This window comes from Vipera berus, assembly GCF_964194415.1.
Source record: "Vipera berus genome assembly, chromosome: 2".
NCBI classification, from domain to species: Eukaryota; Metazoa; Chordata; class Lepidosauria; order Squamata; family Viperidae; genus Vipera; species Vipera berus.
In genome coordinates this window covers 288,729,757-288,750,223 of record NC_138203.1, presented here as the reverse complement: position 1 = coordinate 288,750,223, position 20,467 = coordinate 288,729,757, and the positions used below count along the sequence as shown (strand labels likewise).

At 41.6% G+C, this 20,467-nt stretch overlaps 2 protein-coding genes across 2 annotated transcripts in view; both read left to right on the top strand.

Annotated features, from left to right (window-relative positions):
- Positions 1–63: 63 nt before the first annotated feature.
- Positions 64–5,919, top strand: LOC308664647 (uncharacterized protein). The gene is made up of 3 exons (XM_081322081.1): positions 64–193; positions 1,055–1,181; positions 1,834–5,919. Exons 1-3 carry the CDS (start codon positions 92–94, stop codon positions 3,960–3,962), a joined length of 2,358 nt encoding a protein of 785 aa, XP_081178207.1. The 5' UTR covers positions 64–91; the 3' UTR covers positions 3,963–5,919.
- Positions 5,920–9,141: 3,222 nt separating this feature from the next.
- Positions 9,142–20,467, top strand: part of LOC308664648 (uncharacterized protein) — a 40,503-nt gene continuing 29,177 nt past the window's right edge. Inside the window, exons 1-3 of the mRNA XM_081322082.1 lie at positions 9,142–9,156; positions 9,403–9,575; positions 9,872–9,967. Coding sequence (XP_081178208.1) covers positions 9,892–9,967 — 76 coding nt within the window. The 5' untranslated portion in view covers positions 9,142–9,156; positions 9,403–9,575; positions 9,872–9,891. The remainder of the gene's footprint in view (positions 9,157–9,402; positions 9,576–9,871; positions 9,968–20,467) is intronic.

Genomic DNA, 20,467 nt, shown 5'->3' with positions numbered 1-20,467 from the left:
TGAACAATGGGAAATTAGATTAATGATTCACACGGGAACTTCAGATTCCGCCTAATATAAGGTCCTGCCTCAGCTATCTTCTGCTTCCATCATGTCTCTCTTCTTCCCAGGTAACAAAATGGAGTTACCATTGTTTATCGGTTCCTCTCCTTGTACTGGTGGAGCTGAAAGAATGGCTGGACTTCCAGCTCAGGTAGGAAGGAAATATAGGGGAGCAGGAAATATGGTTCCAATATAGGGGAGCAGTTGGAGACTGCATTGGGGTCATTTGAGGTCTCAGCGTGTGATACCGCTGTTCCTGAGCAATGTGGGATAGGGAAATTAGGGTTCAAATTAGGAATCAGTCACACTTTGCCTGTCTCTCTTGACTGTTTTGGAAATATATTGAATTCTTTAGTTTATATGTTGCTGGACTTAAAAAATGGTAGTTCACACTTTAAAACAAGAAAAACAATAGGATAGTGCCATCCTGGATCATTTTGGAGGGCTAATAAGGAGGTTGCCAACCTAATTTGCAAAAATGCAGTGGCATAAAAGATCTCCACTGAGAGATTTTCCTTCTTTTCAGGATTAGCTTTTTCTTCGAGGGCTTTAAGGAGATTCCCCAAAAGAACAAAGACTGGCTCCAGCTTGGCTTTTAAGAAGTTCCATTGGTGCCAGTTTGCAATGTATTACAGAAGTGCTTTCAGCGTGGCCTCTTTCCAGCTTTTTGTCTAGGAAAGAGATAAAGGGGTTAGTGGTTCCCCTTTATGGGCTGTTTACGTTGTGGATTTTTAATGTAGGTCACCTGGAGTCATCTTTGTGTGAGTTGGGTAGCCATATAAATTGTTTAAATAAATAAATAAAAACTTCCACATAGATAGAAAGGATGTATTGTATAACACACACACACACACAAAAGAGATCAGGGAATGGTGTTATCACATAACATCTGGAGCCCAACCAGGGAAATGTCCAAATAAGCATTATAGCACTGTGTTTTTAGGATTTGCAGATTAAAGGAAATCTTGCAGATTCTTCCTAAGTTTTCTTACTGGAATTCTTCCTTGTTCAGGGTCTTGTGTCCTTTGAAGAGGTGGATGTCCATTTCACCAGTGAAGAATGGTTGCTCCTGGATTCCAGACAGAAAGCCTTGCACCAAGAGGTCATGTTGGAGACATGTAAGATCGTAGCCTCTCTAGGTAAGGTTTCCTCTGGATCGGGGGTCGGCCTATTTGCAACTGGGTGATGTGGCTGGCACATGAGTGTGCATGTGCACAGCTCCACTTGTGTGAGTGTCACAGGTGTGTGGGGCCTCACTTGCGTGAGCATCACAGGCACTTGCAGCCCCACTTGTGTGACTGTCGTGGGCGCTTTGAGGCCCCACTCGTGCGAGCGTCGTGGGCACTTGGGACTTCACTTGCACAAGCGTCGCAAGTACTCGCAGCCCCACTAGTGCAAGCGCTCAGGGCTTCACTTGCGTGAGCACTTGGCACCTCAAGCGAGCATGACGGGTGCTCTTGGCCCCACTTATCATGTGAGCAATGGTGCTCATGCGCATGCATGTGGGTGCACACGAACCTGCGCCTCCCACTAAACCATCCCCTCTTTCCCCCCTGGGCTGCCAACCCAGAAAGGTTGGGGAACTCTGCTCTGGAGGAAAATTAAGTCAGAGTGAGGAATCATTAGACAGCTTATTTACACCTTGGGAGATCTATACAGATGTTTTTGCTTATTTCACGTATCCTTATCACCATATTTTTTCATACAATTATTTTACAATGATATGTATATTCTGTTATCAGACATCTGACATTTCTGATTTCCTTTCTCCCTTCCCCCACCCCCCCAAAGCAGTCAATGTGCAGAAGTATGAGCATTGCCAAGAGACAAATCTGGTGCCATTGCAAATAATAAAAATTGAAATACCAGAAGAGACATTGGCAGATAAGTGGGGAATGAAGGAACGTGAAAAAAGCCAAACATACAGTGGCAATGAAATACTCACTCTTCAGTGTGCGAAAATTGATCACTTTCTGACCAAGTGTATTTGCAAGGAAAGCAGTATGTGCAACACACAAGAGAGTGGGGAAATATGCAAAGGAAAATCCATGTTTGGTAATGACTTTGAAATGAAAAAGAGCTCCAACAATAAAAGTTGTAACATTATTCCCCATAAAATGATCTATATGCAGCAGAATCCCTATAAATGTGAGGATGAGAAAAACAGTTGCAGTTCAATTAATTCCCTTACCTCCCAAAAAAGGATCCATACAGGAGAAAAACCTTATAAATGCCTGGAGTGTGGAAAAAGCTTCAGCAGCAGCAGTTACATAACCATCCACAGAAGGGTCCACACTGGAGAGAAACCTTATAAATGCATAGACTGTGGGAAAAGCTTCAGCATAAAAAGTTCTCTTACTTCTCATAAACGGGTTCATACAGGAGAGAAACCTTATAAATGTCTGGAGTGTGGGAAAAGCTTTGGGAACAGAGATCATCTGACTTCTCATCAAAGGATCCATACAGGGGAAAAACCCTATAAATGCATAGACTGTGGAAAGACATTTAATTGGCATGGCCACCTGACTTCTCACAAAAGGATTCACACGGGAGAGAAACCCTATCAATGCCTGCAGTGTGGGAAGAGCTTCAGTATGAACAGTTCCCTTACTTCTCATAAAAGGATCCATACCGGAGAAAAACCCTATCAATGCTTGGAGTGCGGAAAAAGCTTCAGTATGAACAGTTCTCTTACTTCTCATACAAGGGTTCATACTGGAGAGAAACCCTTTCAGTGCCTGGAGTGTGGAAGAAGCTTCAGTATGAAAAGTTCCCTTACTTCTCATCAAAGGATTCACACTGGAGAAAAACCCTACAAATGTGTAGACTGTGGGAAAAGCTTCAGTATGAAAAGTTCCCTTACATCTCATCAAAGGGTCCATACGGGAGAGAAACCCTATCAATGCTTAGAGTGTGGGAAGAAGTTCAGCCATAGCAGTCAGCTTACTTCCCATAAAAGGGTCCACACAGGAGAGAAACCTTTTAAATGCACAGTGTGTGGAAAGAGCTTCAGCAACAGCAATCACCTGACCTCCCACAAAAGAATGCACACAGGGGAAAAACCCTACAAATGTACGGATTGTGGAAAAAGCTTCAGTATGAATAGTTCCCTTACTTCTCACAAAAGGATCCATTCAGGAGAAAAACCCTATAAGTGTGTTGAGTGTGGAAAAAGCTTCGGTATGAACAGTTCTCTTAGATACCATAAAAGGATCCATATGGGAGAAAAACCCTATAAATGCATAGAATGTGGGAAGAGCTTCATCCGGCGCAGCGATCTTGCTTCCCACAAAAGGATCCACACGGGAGAGAAACCCTTTAAGTGTACAGAATGTGGAAAGAGCTTCAGTATAAACAGTTCTTTTAATTACCATAAAAGGCTCCATACAGGAGAAAAACCCTACCAGTGCGTGGAGTGTGGGAAGAGCTTCAGCAAGAGCAGTGTTCTGGCTTACCACAAAAGGATCCATTCAGGGGAAAAACCTTACAAATGTACAGACTGTGGTAAGACCTTCAATTGGTATGGCCACCTTACTTCACATAGAAGGATTCACACGGGAGAGAAACCCTACAGATGCCTGGAGTGTGGAAAGAACTTTAGTCACCGTGATTCCCTTACTTCCCATAAAAGGATCCACACAGGAGAAAAACCCTATAAATGTATGGAATGTGGGAAGAGTTTCAGTCACAACAGTCACCTTACTTGTCATAGAAGGATCCATTCAGGGCTGAAGCCGTATATATGCAATGAATGTGGAAAAACTTTTGTTACAAGAGGTTCCCTTACTAAACACATTAGTATCCATACAGGGGAGAAACTGTATCATTGCACAGAGTGTGGTAAGTACTTCCGGTTGAAAAGTCATCTAAATTCCCATAAAAGAATACACAACAAGAAAAAAATGGTAGAAATGCTTTGAAAGTGAACAGGAGTCTTACAGAGGGGGGAACTCATGCACAGTGTGTGGGAAAACCATCACATGGAGAAATCAAGTTAATTCCCATAAAGGGACTAATTCAAGTTTCTGGTAAAAATCCTGTGGAAGATACCTGAGATGAACAGTCCATCTTTTTTTTTAGAAAATTGGCCACCATGAGAATTTGAATAAAAGCATGGATTTTGGAAAGAACTCTCAGGATAGATTTCTTAATACCATTTTACCACAGTGAGGTCCAATTCATGAGTATATATTATTAAATTAACAGAGTAACAGAATAACAGAATTGGAAGGGATCTTGAAGGTCTTCTATCCCTGGTCAAGCAGGAATCCAAATACCATTTCAGACAAATGGCTATTCAATGTCTCTTTAAAAACCTTCAGTGGAGGCAAGTTGTTCCACTGCTAAATTGTTCTGTCAGGAAATTTCTCCTTAGTTCTAGGTTGGTTTTCTCATTGATTAGTTTCCATTCATTGCTCCTTGTCCTGCCTTCAGGTGGATTCTTGACTAGACCTCCAAGGTCACTTCCAACCCTTATTATTCTATGCTCTATGTTCTTTTTTGTAGCAGTCCCTTGATATTGGAACACTGCTATCATGTCCCCACTAATCCTTCTTTCCATTAAACTAGACATACGCAATTCCAGCAACCATTCTTTATGTTTTAGCCTCCAGTCCCTTAATCCAGAGGTCCCCAACCTTTTGGGCACCAGGGACCAGTTCCATGGAGAAAGGTTTTTCACAAACTGGAGAGTGCGTGGTTTTGTGTGCTGCCTGCATCCCATGGATGGAGCTTTGCTTGTTTGTGCGGACTGGTTGCTGGCATGCCACAAACCGGTACTGGTTCACGGACCGGGGGCTGGGGACTCCTGCCCTAATCATCCTTTTTGCTCTTCTCTGCACTCTTTCTAGAGTCTCCACTGTTTTTTATATTGTGATGACTAACACTGGATGTAATATTCCAAGTGTGGTCTTTATATGTAAATTGTTGCATTCATTATGTCAACATAATGAATGCAAGCAAAGCAGGGGAAAATATATGTACATGGATTATAGATCTAATTGTATTTAAATTACTGACCTTTAAACATGCTATTGATTCTTTTTTTATATATGTGCATAGGTTTCATTTACAAGTGAATTTTTTTCTAAATATTTATATGTACATTTCTGTTTAGTCTTGTATTTGTTTGGTGCAAACTTGTATTAATCGAACTGAAAGGAGAAATAGAGCCAGTCATTTTATGATCGCAGCTATTGCCTCTTTACTTTAAAAATGGTTTTATTGATCTAGCTGCAGTATACCATATGAGCAATGTCTTTTTTTTAAGGAGGGACTTAAATAGCTTGATTTAAATTGTTCAATTATTAATTTCTCCACATAAAGTAACCAGAACCACATTTTCTATTTGTTAAGGTTTTAAAATGTCACTTTAATGCCACTATTTTATTTTGTGATATCAAGGTGATCAGAAAGGTCAATCTAATTTGAAGTTTTAAGGGACCATGCAATTGCAAATTAGGAACAACTCCTTTTATTAGCATGATTGTGCATTTGTGCTTTTTAATCTTAGTATAGCTTTTAAAAAATTTCTCCATATATTCTAATTATTAACTATATTTCTTGCGTTGCAAGGTTAATATAATAAATTATTGGGAACAACTGTTGTGCTGTTTCCTAGTTAATATGCATTGAAGAAAATTAAATGAAGAAACGAGATGAATATGCAAATTTCCATGGAGGGGTAGAAGACTGGAATAAAATGTTTGAAAGAGGTAGAATGTGAAATGAGTTCAGATCTGATTCAGCTTCACACTGCACAGACAACGATGCATATAAATCCACAGAATATGAAAAAAGCATTTGCAAAGCAGGATCCACCTATAAAGGCAGCAACAGAGGTGAAACCAGTGCTTATAAAATGTAGGAAGATCATCTCCTTATAAATGTATGGAACTTGAGCAGAACTTCCTAATTATGTAATTTTACATCTATAGAGATAATCCATGAAACATTGATAGTACTTTGGCCAATTTCATCTTCTTCCTTTACACCAGAGGACTTGGAAGATACTTTTTGCCTTTAAGTATTTGCACTTCAAGGAGTGGGGAGATCCGGGCAGAGTCTACATTTATCTTCCCATTCTGTGGAATTAAATAATATGTTAATTGAATGAGACTACTCAGTATATCTTATCCTCCAGCCAGCAATTTGACCCTTTGCCTTTGAAAATGAAGACTTACCATTATTATTTTGAAGGATCTTTGGGGGTGAGTGGAGGCTGAGGCTTTGAAGGGGATCAGGGGCCAGGATCTGGGGATCCTCCCAGTCATTCTGCCTCAGCCATGGGGTGACCCCAAGGGGTCAAATGGGAGGTTTCCCATCAGAGAAGCTGCTGAATTGAGGGGGGCTGCCCCCCAACTGTGCTCCTCCTGTTGGGTTGGGGCTTTTATCCGACCTGCCTTAAATGCGTTTGGACGTGACAGACCTCCTAGCTTCGAGGGGGCTAGGAAGGGGCTCCTGAGGGGGACACTGTGGAGGTGGAAGAGGGGCCTCCAAAGGAGAAGAGGGGCCCAGAGGACCGAGAAAAAGGTGGAGTCGGGTCAGTCCCTGAGGAGCCCCAAAGACGCTCGATGGCGGCGCTTTCCTCAGAGCCGTCTCTCTCTCTCTCTCTCTCTCCCTCCCCCTCAAGCAAAGAGGCTCCTCCCACCCTTCTCGGGACTGCTTTTCCCGCTTCTCCGCCTGAGGGAATCGCGCTGGGAGGGGATTGGCCAGAAGGGAGAGAGAAGGGGAGGGGTCTCCTTCAAGCTCCCGCCTCCCTTGCCCTGCAGCCTTTTCTCCCTTCTGTTGAGTCATCTGTCTCTGGGCGGAATCTCTCGTGATTTCTCCCGGCGGGGCGTTTGTCTGTCTGTCTGTCTCTTTCTCTCTTACCTACATTGTGTGCAGCCGCAACTGGAGAGGACCATTCCGGGTTAAACTGGGGTGTCCCGAATAGGACACAACGAAGCAGTGTCTAGGGGAGGCAGTGATTGCTGAGACGTGGAAATCCCAGTCTTCTCTAGGTGATGGCGTCCAAAATTGTAACGCTCTCCTCCAGCCACAGCCCACTTGTTTTTTCACAAGACACCCCCCCCTGTGACACGTATCTCCAGCCTTCCAGCTGCATGGTGGACTTTTGCTTTGCAGAGGACTCTCTGTACGCCTCCCCTCCTTCAAACGTCTGCTTCACGGTTAGCCCGTTTCTTCTGTGAGAGTGGGAAGTTGGAAGCTGGATAACAATCAGATGAGGAGGATGTTATTAAAGTCTATTTCTGCCTTTTAGAGTACTGGTCCTCCTTTCCACTTCCCCTTTTTTCTCACGATCCTTAATTACATAATTATTACGAATCATATAAATACTGGAGCTGCATGATCCACAACTGGGTATGCATTCCCATTTCTTGGGGAAATATTGATGAACAAGAATATGATTTTGAGTCATTTCACTGTCCATTGCACTCAGCTTGCAAGGCTGCCTCTCATGGGATTTCTTTATGGATAAGTAAAAAATAATCTGGATCAAATTTGTTGCTCCAGGCACTCTTTTATGAGACGTTTGGAGGATGGAAACAGGGATTGGTCCTCCTTGCCTCTTCATCTGGTCTGGAAGATGAAGGAGGAGAAAACTAAAAGAATGTGGTCCTGGCAAATTTGCTCACAATTTTATGAGGATGTGATCTACAAAAGGGGGAAACATCAGCAGGTGTCAAGCTCAAAATAGGAGAAGCAGCACAAGGTGTCACGTTCTGCCAGATTTGGGGAAAAGCCTCAACACCACCCCACTCTGATCTAGAAAATCAGTCCCCCATTGCCCCAGAAAGGCTCGTTAGCATGTTAAAATACGACGTGTGTACACATTATAGGATGGAAAACTGGGAGGATAAGGAAATTGTGTTAGATGCCTGTGCATTAACAAACAACTGAATTACAGTACGTTGCTAGTATCCTGTGAAAAACTACAAAAAGTCATGTATGACTGTTGGGGGTTCCTCCTTTTGCGCATCAATAAAGATTTGCTCAAAGAATTTCTCACGTCCAGTGGACTTAACTGGGCATTGCCTCTGGGAATGGATCACTGTACAATCACCTGTATTTTTGACAAAGGAATGTCTATTTTACTTTCTGTGGAAACTTAATTTTCCCATATATGTTTTCCCTAGAGCTCTGTATGAGTCTCTCTCTCTCCCTCACTCTCACTGTCTGTTTGTGTGTCTGTGTGTGAGAGATGCTGTGGATTGGCTCCCAAAGGACGTAACCAAAATCACCTCCTGGACCTTTCTGCAGGTCAGAATCAGAATAGAGCTGGAAGGGACCTTGGAGGTCGTCTAGTCCAGCCCCTGGTCAAACAGGAGTCCCTATATCATTTCAGACAAGTGACTGTCTAAGTCTCTTCTTAAAAATCTCCAGTGTGCCCGCAATTTTTGAAGGCAAGCTGTTCCACTGGTTAATTGTCCACGCTGTTAGGAAGTTTCTCCTTAATTCCAGGTTGCTTCTCTCTTTGGTCAGTTTCCATCCATTGTTTCTTGGGGTGTGCTTTGGAGAATAAGACTGGCTGAGAAGAGCAACAAAGATGATTGGGGGACTGCCACAAAGAAGAGGGAGCCAAGCTATTCTCCAAAGCACCTGAAAGAGGGACAAGAAGCAATGGATGGAAACTAGTCAAGGAGAGAAGCAACCTAGAACTAAGGAGAAACTTCCTGACTCTTAGAACATGCTGTGAATGCTCCAACACTGGAGGTTTTTAAGAAGAGGCTGGACAGCCATTTATCTGAAATGTTATAGGGTTTCCTGCAGGGGGTTGGACTAGATGACCTCCAAGGTACCTTCCAACTTATTATTAATTTGACTACCCTCTTTTGGGGGGCAGCCCCTCAAATACTGGAATACTGCTATCATCAGGTCGTCATTTGCACAAGGATGGGGAGGGCTGTTATCTCCCCATGGCTTTTATCGGATGCTAAATGGCAGAGAGCGATTTCCACGGCAGACCCGGCTCCGACCACAGGTAGGGGTGGATAGCCTCCACGGCCGTGATTTCACCGCAGCTCCCAGCAGGAGGCGCTCTCTTGGCTGCCGGCTGATTGTGTGCCACTGCGCATGCTCGACTCTGTCTGCGTGGACTGAAAAGTGCCGGTTGTGAGTTGCTCCCCGGAAATCTGGGGGAGGCGGGGCGGACAAGAGGGGCTCCCGCGACTCAGATCCTTCCCAGGGGAGAGGAAACAGACTCCGAATTGCTAAGCTTGGAGGGAGCGGGGAATCCACCCCATAACTGCTCCGGGCTGTGTATGCAGGAGATGCAATAACGGGGGAGGAGGAGAAAGTTGAGGGGGGGAGGGAGGGGAGAGGAAGCCTAAAGGGACTACTTGCTCACGTCTCCTTCAGGTGCAGCTTCCAAGACTGGAAGGATCTTTGGAGAACCAGCGGAGACCAGTTGCCCGACGGTGCCAGCGGCTGAAAGCTTCCTGGCGAGCGTGGGAGAGGAGAAGAAACAGGAATAGAACGAAAGGGACCTTGGAAGTCTTCTAGCCTGAGCCCCTGCTCCAGAAGTGTCCCAGGTCAGAGATGCTTCTTTGGGGAAATGTGAAGGGATCCTTCTGTGCTTGAATTCTTAAATAGCTTCCTGAGAGAGTTTTGGGTGATTGATAATGCAAGTAGATAATTTAGAGAACCTCATTAAATCAATTGTCTTTGCATTCTTCCAAAGAGTATCTCATTTGGAGCAATTCTCTCATGGGCCTCCATCCATCCCTATCGATGGACAAAAGGTTTTGGCCACTTTGTGGAAAGAATATAAAATCCAGATCCTCTCATGCCCCATTCTCTTCAGCCCTCTCCTTTGCTTCTATTTCAGGTTCTGAGGTCCTTCCAGGAATGGAGGCTAATTGGGTGGATCGCACAAGTCAAGGGATCCTCAAGGATAAAAATGAATGTCAGGGCACTTCACTAGGTAAGGGAAAACCGTTCCATTGGATTGAAGATTTTCTAGAAAAATTCTTGTTGCTAGCTGCGAAGTCGTGTCCGACCCATGTCGACCCTATGGACAACGTTCCTCCAGGCCTTCCTGTTCTCAGAAAGATTCTAGTTATCCTTAATTCTCTGTATCTTCTCCTGTCTTCGTCATTGGATTTAGTAGAAGGTGATCCAATAAGAAAGCTATAACTCCTTTTTCAAGCTAGAAGACTTAAGGTGCACAAAGGAATTCCCTATGGTTTGCCTTTTGCAGAAGATTGACTCTTCTAGCATTGTCACCTTGAGTTGCAGTATAGCTCCTCCATCACAAGAGATTTCTCTTTGTTCTCAATGATGCAGAAGACAGCAACCTGTTTTTTGGCTTTCCTTAAGAGGTAATTTCGACTCAATACCTGCACAGATCCCTGCTGGACCATTTCCAACACTACCCATCTTGCAGGCATGTTCCTGGGCAGCTAGAATTTCATGAATTGCTCTTCTACATGGAACACGATGGTTTCAAGCTGCAGGGAATTGGGGGAGAAGTTGCAGGGATTGAGCGAATGCTTTGGTTGCCAAGAATATACTTACACGGTTTGTTCTTCAGTGTGTGGTGGGGCTTGGTCTTCTCCTTTTGTTCTTGGCTCCTGTGATGGAGCCTATGAAAGGCCACTGAAGGGAGAGTGTAGAAGAGGAAAATGGAGGTTTCCTGAGCAGGACAAGAAAAAATATTAAGTTGTACCTTCAAGCTAGAAAAGATGAAGTTGAACCCTTTCCTCTTTCCATCTTGTCTCTTTCCTTTCCAGTGGACGAAATGGAGTCACCACTGTTCACTGAATCATCTCCTTCTATTGGTGGAGCTGAAAGAACTGCTGGATTCCCAACTCAGGTAGGAAGGAAAAGATCAGGACCCAGATTGTTGGGGGCAATAAGCTGACTTTGTAATAATGCCGCTTGGGGGGGGGGGCGAAAGCCCTAATAAGCAGGCATATACATAGAATGAAGGCTATTGCTAAGCACATTGGTTTGTGCTTAAATTGTAAGCCGCCCTGAGTCTTCGGAGAAGGGCGGGATATAAATGGGATTAAAATAAAATAAATAAAATAAAATAATATGGGGGAGCAGTAGAGAACCTCTAGTTTCCTCTGGGGACTCAACATACGATACTGCTATTCCTGAGCAAAACACAACAAGAAAATTATAAATCTAAATTCATGATCAGTCAAACCAAGCCCACCACTCAACATTTAAGTTTTAAAAATGTATGGAATTCCTTAGTGGTTAAATCATTCTGGTTTCAAAAAACACCACCTGGCAGTTCATGTTGTCTATCTCAAGTAAAGCAGACAGGACACATGAATAGATAAGCTAAATCTACTTTATTGTAAGTGTAATCTTGTTTTTGGGTCATTGGGGAAAGGGATAAAAACAGGAGGAGCAGAAACTGTCTTTGTATGTCATCTGCATCTTAATGGCTGGAAGTGCCTTCCTTGTATTTTCATGAATGGGAGCAAGGCTGGTCCTTCAAAGAACCACAAAGACCTGGTTACCATGTCAGACAGAAATCCCACAGAATCTCTTGCAAACATCATGAAATGGTGGAGCCCTTGGTAGATGGTGTGTCTAAGGCACACTCTGCCACTTGATCAAGGCAGGTTGATGACACTGAAGGTCAGCAGAGTCAGTTATGCCCTAATTGGCTGTCAACCGTAGGCTGTGAATTCTGCCCATTTTGTAATGTGTGGAGTCCAATCAAGAATGTTCACTTTATGTTTTTCGGATTTGCGGATGAAAGGAGATCTCACAAATTCTACCAAGTCTGCTCACAGGGATTCTTCCTTGTTCAGGGTCCTATGTCCTTTGAGGAGGTGGCCGTCCATTTCAGTAGCGAAGAGTGGTTGCTGCTGGATCCCAGCCAGAAAGCCCTGCATCGAGAAGTCATGCTGGAAATGTCTGCGATGGTGGCCTCTTTAGGTAAGGGTTCCTCTGGAGGAAAATTATGTCAGAGCAATGATTCACTAGACTCTTTAGTCACAACTTACATATATATGTATCTTGTTAAAAATGATTTCATCTCTTCTTGTGTCCTCTTACGTTAATTCCAATTTCCCTCATAGTCCTCTTAAGTAGCACAATTTCATTTAGAAGAAAGAGATCAGTGGGCTGATCAGTCATTCTGGCAAGGGTTGACATTTGGTCTTGTGGTCATCCTGGGCCCGTGACGTCACTGCAGAGTTATTGGGAAGATGATGAGGGAGAGGATGTTTTCGCCTATTGCAGTTGTCCTAATCGGGAACAAATTTTGTCTTGTGTCATTTTGTAATGAAATACAATGACATTGTCTTATTGAATGTAACTTAGGTGCATCATATGTGAGACAATTTGAGTGCCACGTCCTGACATCAAACCTGTTCTTGCTTTAAATTTTTAACTGCCAAGAATGAGGGTTAGACCAGAAGCCATGCTAGTCTTTTAAGTTAATAACCAATATTCATGCTACCATTTCCCCCGTTTCTTTCTCTGCAGGTGCCCAGTAATAGATAAATCTATGCATTGGTACAGCAAATTGTATGTTGTGCATTATTCTAATTTATTTTTCTTCCCCCTCAAGCACTGGATGCGCAGAAGAAGGAAAATCACCAAGAGCCAAATTTAGTGCCATTGCAAATAATCAAAATTGAAATACCTGAAGAGGCACCTACAAATAAACAGGAGAGGAGAGAAAAAACTATTCTTGAATGTGTGGAAATGGATCACTTCCTGACCCAACATGACTCCAAAGAAAATACGGGGAAATGTCAAAATAGAAAAAGATTCAAAGCAAACCCCAATTTTAGTAACCAGTTCAAAACTGGAAAGACCTTCAGCAGTAATAAACTTACTCCCCATAAAATGACCCAGGAAAGGGAGGAGCTTTACAAAGGTGTGGACTGTGGAAAAAGCTTTGGGTGGAGAGGTAATCTAACTTCCCATAAAAGAATACAGTCAGGGAGAAAGCCCTATAAGTGCACGGTCTGTGGCAAAAGATTCAATTCAAACAGTTCCTTTACTTCTCATAAAAGGATCCACACCAGAGAAAAAAGCTATAAGTGCCTAGAGTGTGCAAAGAGCTTCAGGAACAAGGAGTGTCTCAAATCTCACAAAAGGATCCATTCAGGGGAAAAACCTTATAAATGTGTGGACTGTGGTAAAAGCTTCAGTGTGAAGAGTTCCTTTAGTTTCCATAGAAGGATCCATACTGGAGAAAAACCCTTTAAATGCATACAGTGTGGGAAGAGCTTCAGCACTGGTAGTTACCTGATATGCCATAGAAGGATCCATTCAGGGGAAAAACCCTATAAATGTGTAGACTGTGGAAAAACCTTCAGGATGAACACTTCTTTTACTAAGCATAAATTGATCCATGCGGGAGAGAAACCATTTAAATGTGTAGAGTGCGGGAAGAGCTTTAGGCAAAGTGGTGGCCTTGCTTCCCATAAAAGGATTCATACGGGAGAGAAACCCTATAAGTGTATTGAGTGTGGAAAGAGCTTCAGCGTAAAGAGTTCTCTTACTTCTCATAAACGGATTCACACAGGAGAAAAACCCTATAAATGCATAGAATGCGGGAAGGGCTTCAGGGGAAGCTCTGCCCTTTCTTCTCATAAACGGGTCCACACAGGAGAAAAACCGTATAAATGCATGGAGTGTGGAAAGAGCTTCACAAGCAGCAGTTACCTGACTTGCCATAAAAGAATCCATACAGGGGAGAAACCCTACACATGCCATGAGTGTGGAAAGAGCTTCTCTAAAAAGTCTTATCTTACCTCTCATGAAAGGATCCACACAGGAGAGAAACCCTACAAATGTACTGAGTGTGGGAGGAGCTTCAGCCAAAGCAATGAACTTACTTCCCATCACAGGATCCATACAGGGGAAAAACCTTATAAATGCACAGACTGTGGGAAGACCTTCGCTAGCAGTGCACATCTGACTTACCATAAAAGGATCCACACAGGAGAGAAACCCTACAAATGTATTGAGTGTGGGAGGAGCTTCAGCCAAAGCAGTGAACTTACTTCCCATCACAGGATCCATACAGGGGAAAAACCTTATAAATGCACAGACTGTGGAAAGACCTTTGCTAGCAGTGCCCATCTGACTTACCATAAAAGGACCCACACAGAAGAGAAACCGTATAAATGCTTACAATGTGGAAAGAGTTTGAAAAACAGCAGTCACCTGAAGTACCATGAACGGCTCCACACGGGAGAAAAACCCTACACATGCCTGGAGTGTGGGAAGGGCTTCAGGCAAAGCTGTGCCCTTTCTTCTCATAAATGGGTCCACACAGGAGAAAAACCGTATAAATGCATGGAGTGTGGAAAGAGCTTCAGAAACAGCAGTTACCTGACTTACCATAAAAGGACCCACACAGGGGAGAAACCCTATAAATGCTTGGAATGTGGAAAGAGCTTTAGTGATAACCACACCCTTACTTCCCATAACAGGATCCACACGGGAGAGAAATTGTATGTATGCAATGAATGTGGGAAGAGTTTGAGTTCAAGCAGCTCCCTTATGCACCACATTAGTTCCCACACACGGAAGAAATTCCATCAGTGCACAGAGTGTGGGAAGAGCTTCAGATTAAAAAGACACCTTACTTCCCATAAGAGGATCCACACAGGGGAGAAATAGATATGTATGGAATGCAGGAGTTTTTGTGAAAACAGTATGCTTCTCAAGAAAGAATCCACAGAGGGCAGAAAAATATTCTGTGGCATGCAGTCAACCTATTTCCCAAATTAATATGACTCACATCAGGGATACATACAAGTTGGGAGAGAGATCCCTTTAGGGACTGAAGTGTTCTTAATTTATGAAAAAAATTAAAATCGTCTAAAGATATGAAGTGTAAAAAGAATAACATCTGTGGAAAAATGTGGTGAAAGTCTTTCTTCTTTCAGAGGATTGCCATAGGAGAAACTGAAGAAATGCATATATTTTGGAAAGCTCCCAGGATAGTTCTTAATTCCAAAGATAAAATCTGTTAAACAATTGCCTCTCCTTTATTTAGCTATAAGTAGCATCTGAAGTGACTCTGAGATCAGTCTCCAGGCTTTCTAAGAGCTGGTGTATGCAAGCAAAGCAAGGGAAAATGTACATATGTATAGTCCTTTTAGTTCTAATTGTGTTTAAAATTCTGGTTTTCAAACATGTAGCAAAGTATTTAAGCTATTTTTTTCATACACTGTATGTCCACAAGTTTGGTTTACAAGTGAAAATCTCTCCCAAATGTTTATATGTACAGGCAGTCTGGTGCAAAATTGCATTAACCCAGCTGAAATGGACTTTATAAATGGCTTTATTTATCCGACAGTGTATCACATGAGCAATATTTTTTTTTAAAAAAATGACTTAAATTGGTTGATTTAAATTATTCATTGTTCACTTTCTCAGATTAAAGTAATTGGTACTGTATTTTCTATTTCTCAAGATTTTCAAATGTCACTTTAGTGCAGACATGTCAAACTCGTGATGTTGCACAACATATCAGGGCGGTTTTGCCATTGCCGGCAATAGGGTGGGCGCAGCTTCTGCATGACGCATTCGGTCCCTAGGCCGGCAGTTTGACACCCCTGCTTTAGTGCCTCTATTTCATTTTGTGATACCAAGCTGATCAGAAAGGTCAATCGTGCTTGACCTGTTAGGGGATCGTAGCATTACTATGGTTTTGGAGAAAACTGTTACTAGCATCATTGCGACTCTGTGCTTTTTATCTTAATGTAGCTTTTTTAAAAATAAATGTCCTGATTATTAACAACCTTTCTCATTTTGAAAGGTTAATAAATTGTTGGAGACAGTTGTTGTGCAATGGAAGTGATGCCATACTTAATATACATTGAACAAAAAAGTTAAATGAAGAAACCAGATGAATATGTAGAACATATGGGGAGGGGGGGGAGAGTGGAATTAAATGTTAGAAAGTGGTAGGAGGAGGTGGAATGTGTTCGGATGTGACTGTTTCACACTGCAGAATGATGCATAGAAAACCATGGAATGAGAAAAGGATTAGCAAGATAATCTTTGAAAGAAGCAAACAACAAGATAAATTGTAGCCTATAAAATGGGGAACATTCCTCATAAAATCTTGGATTTTTTTTTAGAATTTTCCTAATTATGTAATGTTACATGTATGAAGATGATCCATGCAGCATTGATCATGCTTTGACCAACTTTAATCAAAGGAATCAAAGGGGAACCAGAGAACTGATAACTCTTACTGCTTTCTACAGTCTGAACATACATTTGACCTTTGAATGATAGACAAGGATTTGTACTTCAAGGAGTGGGGGGTCTGGGTATTAAATGAGAAAATATTTGTCTTCCCAGTTAATGCAATATAATAATGTATTAATTGAATACATTAATTCATTAAGACGTTAATTTCTTATTCTAGAGCCAGCAATTCTACCCTTACCCTTTGACTTTAAGAGATACCATCATTATTTTGAAGATAATCTAACCTAAAAGGAACAGGACCACAATTGCGGGAGAGTGGAGGCTGAGGCCTTGAAGGGGATCAGGTTCCAGGATCTGAGGATCCTCCCAGTTATTTCACCTCAGCCACGGGGTGACCCCGGGGAATCTACTGAGGGTTTCCTATCAGAGAAGCTGTTGAATTGAAGGGGCTGCGTTGCAAGTGTGGCCCTGTTCCTTTTAGGTTGGGGCTCTTATTCAGTATGACTGAATCAGAGACATTTGAATGCATTTGGGTGTGATGGGCCCCCAAAGTCCTTGAAAGGGCTGGAAAGGGACTCTTGAGGTGGGCACTGTGGGGGGAGGGGGCCCCTGAGGGAGAAGAGGGGCCCAGAAGGCCTAATTTGTAATCTGAGAAAGGAGTCAAATCCACCTCTCAGGAGCCGCAAAGATGCCCTCCCACCCCTCTCAGAACTCCTTTTCCCACTTCACCACTTAGCAAATCAGATTGGGAGAGGTGTGGTCAGAGGGAAAAGGAAAGGGGAGGAATCACAAGCTCCTGCATCCATTGCCTTTGAACCTTTTCTCCTTCTCCTGAGGGTTGCACAGCCCCCTTCAATCGTGCCCCCTATCCCCCTTCTTACCTGGGAGCAGGACTTCTTCCCCCCTCACTTCCAAGATTGGGACAGCACCATCACCAGCAGGAACAGGGGACCCCAGCAGAACTCATGAAATGCTCCCCAGAAACCCCCACTCAAGAGGGGGGAGAAGTGGAATTGGGAGGGGGGTATTTCGGAATTGTGTTGCTAGGAACAAGCAGGAGCACCAATTGGAATCCTCTCTTATGCCATATCATCTGTCTCTAGGTTGAGTCTGGAGCCCCAACTTGAAGGGACCATTCCGTGTTAAACTGGGTGTCCTGAAGGGGACACAGGTGGGTCCTGAGTGAAGCAATGCCTAGGGGACAAATGATTGCTGAGATGTGCAAATCCCATTCTTCTAGCTGATAAGTCTCCTCCAACCACATCTCTCATTTTTCACCCCAACACATATCCCTATCTTTCCAACTGCATGATCAACTCTTGCTTTCCAGAGGACTACCTGTATGCCTCCCCTTCAAACTTCTTCCACTTCATGGGTAGCCCATTTCCCTGACCTACCTGTGAGAGTGAGAAGCTAGAAGTTGGACAAGAATCAGACGATGAGAATGTTTTTAAAATCTATTTCTGTCTTCAGTGTACTGGATGTCCTTTTCCCCTCCACATTTTTCTCATATTCCTTAATTACATAATTATTACAAATCATAAATACTGAAGCTCGATGATTCAAGATTATATTCCCATTTCTTGGGGAAATATTGATGAGCAAGAATATGATTTTGAGCCAATAAGCCTGGTAGATGGTTGGCTTATCAATTAAGGAAAAAACAGAAATCACGTACTATAGATAAAATAGAATATAAAGGCAAAGAAGTCTACCAACAAAATATGATTAAGAGGAGTTTTTTAGATTTTTACTCGAAATTATATTCTAAAGAAAATATACAAGCTTTAGATATAGACAAGTATTTACAGGGAGCTCATTTTCCAAGACTTTCACAAGAACAACAACTTGAGATGAACTGCCCAATTACATCAGAAGAAATTTCTTTAGTTATTAAACAGTTGAAATTGGGCAAGGCTCCGGGAACGGATGGATTAACAGCAATTTACTATAAAAAGTTGTTGCCTGAAATGATTGAACCCTTAAAGATTTTGTTTAATGAAATTCAGACTGGAGGTGTAGTTCCTCCATCATGGAGGGCAGCTTTTGTATCGTTGATTCCAAAGGAGGATCAAGACCTTACTCAACCTAAAAATTATAGACCTATATCGCTTTTAAATACAGATTATAAGATTTTTTCTAAAGTATTAGCCAATAGATTAATGCAAGTTTTGAAACAAATGATTCATAGTGATCAATCGGGATTTATATCTGGGAGGTATATGAAATATAATCTAAGACAAATTGTTAACCTGCTTGAATACTTGGATAAGAACAACCAAGTCCCCGCAGCATTGATATTTTTGGATGCAGAGAAAGCCTTTGACCAATTGAATTGGCAATTTTTATTAAGAGTTGTTGAGGAGATGAATTTTGGAGAAGGTTTTCTACATGCTATTAAAGTTATATATCAACAACAAACTGCACAAATTATAGTTAACGGGGGATTAACAGAGACCTTTAAAATTGAAAAAGGTACAAGACAGGGTACAAAAGGTACAATAATATCACCATTATTGTTTGTTTTAACATTAGAGATTTTATTAATCAAAATCCGAGAGTCCTCTATGATAAAGGGAATTAAAATAAAACAGAATGATTATAGATTGAGAGCTTTTGCTGATGACTTGGTTGTGACAGTATCCCAACCGTTACAGTCGGTTATAGATTTGATGGAAATTATAACTCAGTATGGTAAGGTTTCTGGGTTTAGGGTGAATAGTAATAAGACTAAGATATTATCTAAGAACATATCTATGAGTGAAAAGGATATGTTATCTAAATTAACAGGTTTTGAAATAGTGAAGAAGGTTAAATATTTAGGAGTATATATTGCAGCCTCAAATGTAAAATTGTATAAGAATAATTATGAAACACTATGGTCGAAGGAACAAAGGGACTTAAATAATTGGAAAAAATTACAATTATCATTACTGGGAAGAATTGCAGTTGTTAAAATGAATGTTCTACCAAAGTTTCTCTTTTTGTTTCAAATGATACCTATATTGAAAAAGGATGCCAACCTTGATCAATGGCAGAAGGGTATTAACAAATTTATTTGGGCGGGGAAAAAACCAAGAGTTAAATTTAAGATTTTACAAGATGCTAGGGAAAGAGGGGGACTCAAGGCGCCGAATTTGAAATTGTATTATGATGCGGTTGCCTTGACGTGGGTTAGTGATTGGCTTAATTTAACTAACAAGAGAATACTTCATCTTGAGGGATGGGATTTGGTATATGGATGGCATGCATATTTGCTTTACGATAAGAAGGTGGACAGGGCTTTTAAATCCCATATTCTTAGAAGTGCTTTATTGCGTGTCTGGAAAAAGTATTATCATAAGTTAAATTATAAAATACCGATTTGGGGAATTCCTGGACACGCGATAGAGGGCGTATCTATGGGAGTGAGTATGGACATGGTTTCTTATAAGGAACTACTTAGATTGCAAGGGACTGATTGGCAACTTAAATCATTAGAGGAGTTAAGACAAGAAAACATAAGTTACTCTTGGTTTCAATATACCGAATTGAAAGTTAGGTGGAAGTCAGATCAAAAGGTTGGCATCACAATTACAGATCAAAATTTAGTAAAACAAATTAGAGATTTAAATTGTGCACATATAAAGAGGATATATAATGCTTTAATTGAATTGGATTCGGAAACGGAACTGGTTAAAGACTGTATGATAAAGTGGTCACAAAATATTCAGGAACCAATTTCGTTGGACACCTGGGAGATAATTTGGGTTAGAAATGTTAAATTTACTCAGGCTCAAAATTTAAGAGAAAATTTTTATAAAATGTTTTATAGATGGCATCTGGATCCCAAGAAGTTGTCCAACATGTATCCTAATTTACAGTCTAAATGTTGGAGATGTGGTAGTTTAGAAGCTACCTATTTTCACATGTGGTGGACTTGTAGAAATATAAAAGCTTTTTGGATCAAAATTTGGTGGAACATTCAAAAGATTTTTAAGAGAAAGATAAAGTTTTCTCCGCAATTGTTTTTATTGGGTATTGTTGTAGATTGTGATGTTAAAGAAACTAACTTGATGTTGAACATGATAACAGCAGCTCGGTTACTGGTGGGACAATATTGGAAGAAGGATAGTTTGCCCACTATAGAAGAATGGGTGTTTAAAGTTTCGAATCTTGCAGAAATGTCTAAGATTTCTGCTTATTTGAAAGATCATTCACAGGAAAGATATATTTCAGTTTGGAGGAGATGGATAAATTATATTCAGAACAAATATGGGACTAAAAAGTTCCA

Excerpts from the sequence above, each read along its gene's own strand:
- LOC308664647 (XM_081322081.1), top strand. The coding sequence starts at position 92 with ATGTCTCTCTTCTTCCCAGGTAACAAAATGGAGTTACCATTGTTTATC. Across the intron at positions 194-1,054 it reads TGGCTGGACTTCCAGCTCAG|GGTCTTGTGTCCTTTGAAGA; the intron begins GTAGGAAGGAAA and ends TTCCTTGTTCAG. Across the intron at positions 1,182-1,833 it reads TAAGATCGTAGCCTCTCTAG|CAGTCAATGTGCAGAAGTAT; the intron begins GTAAGGTTTCCT and ends ACCCCCCCAAAG.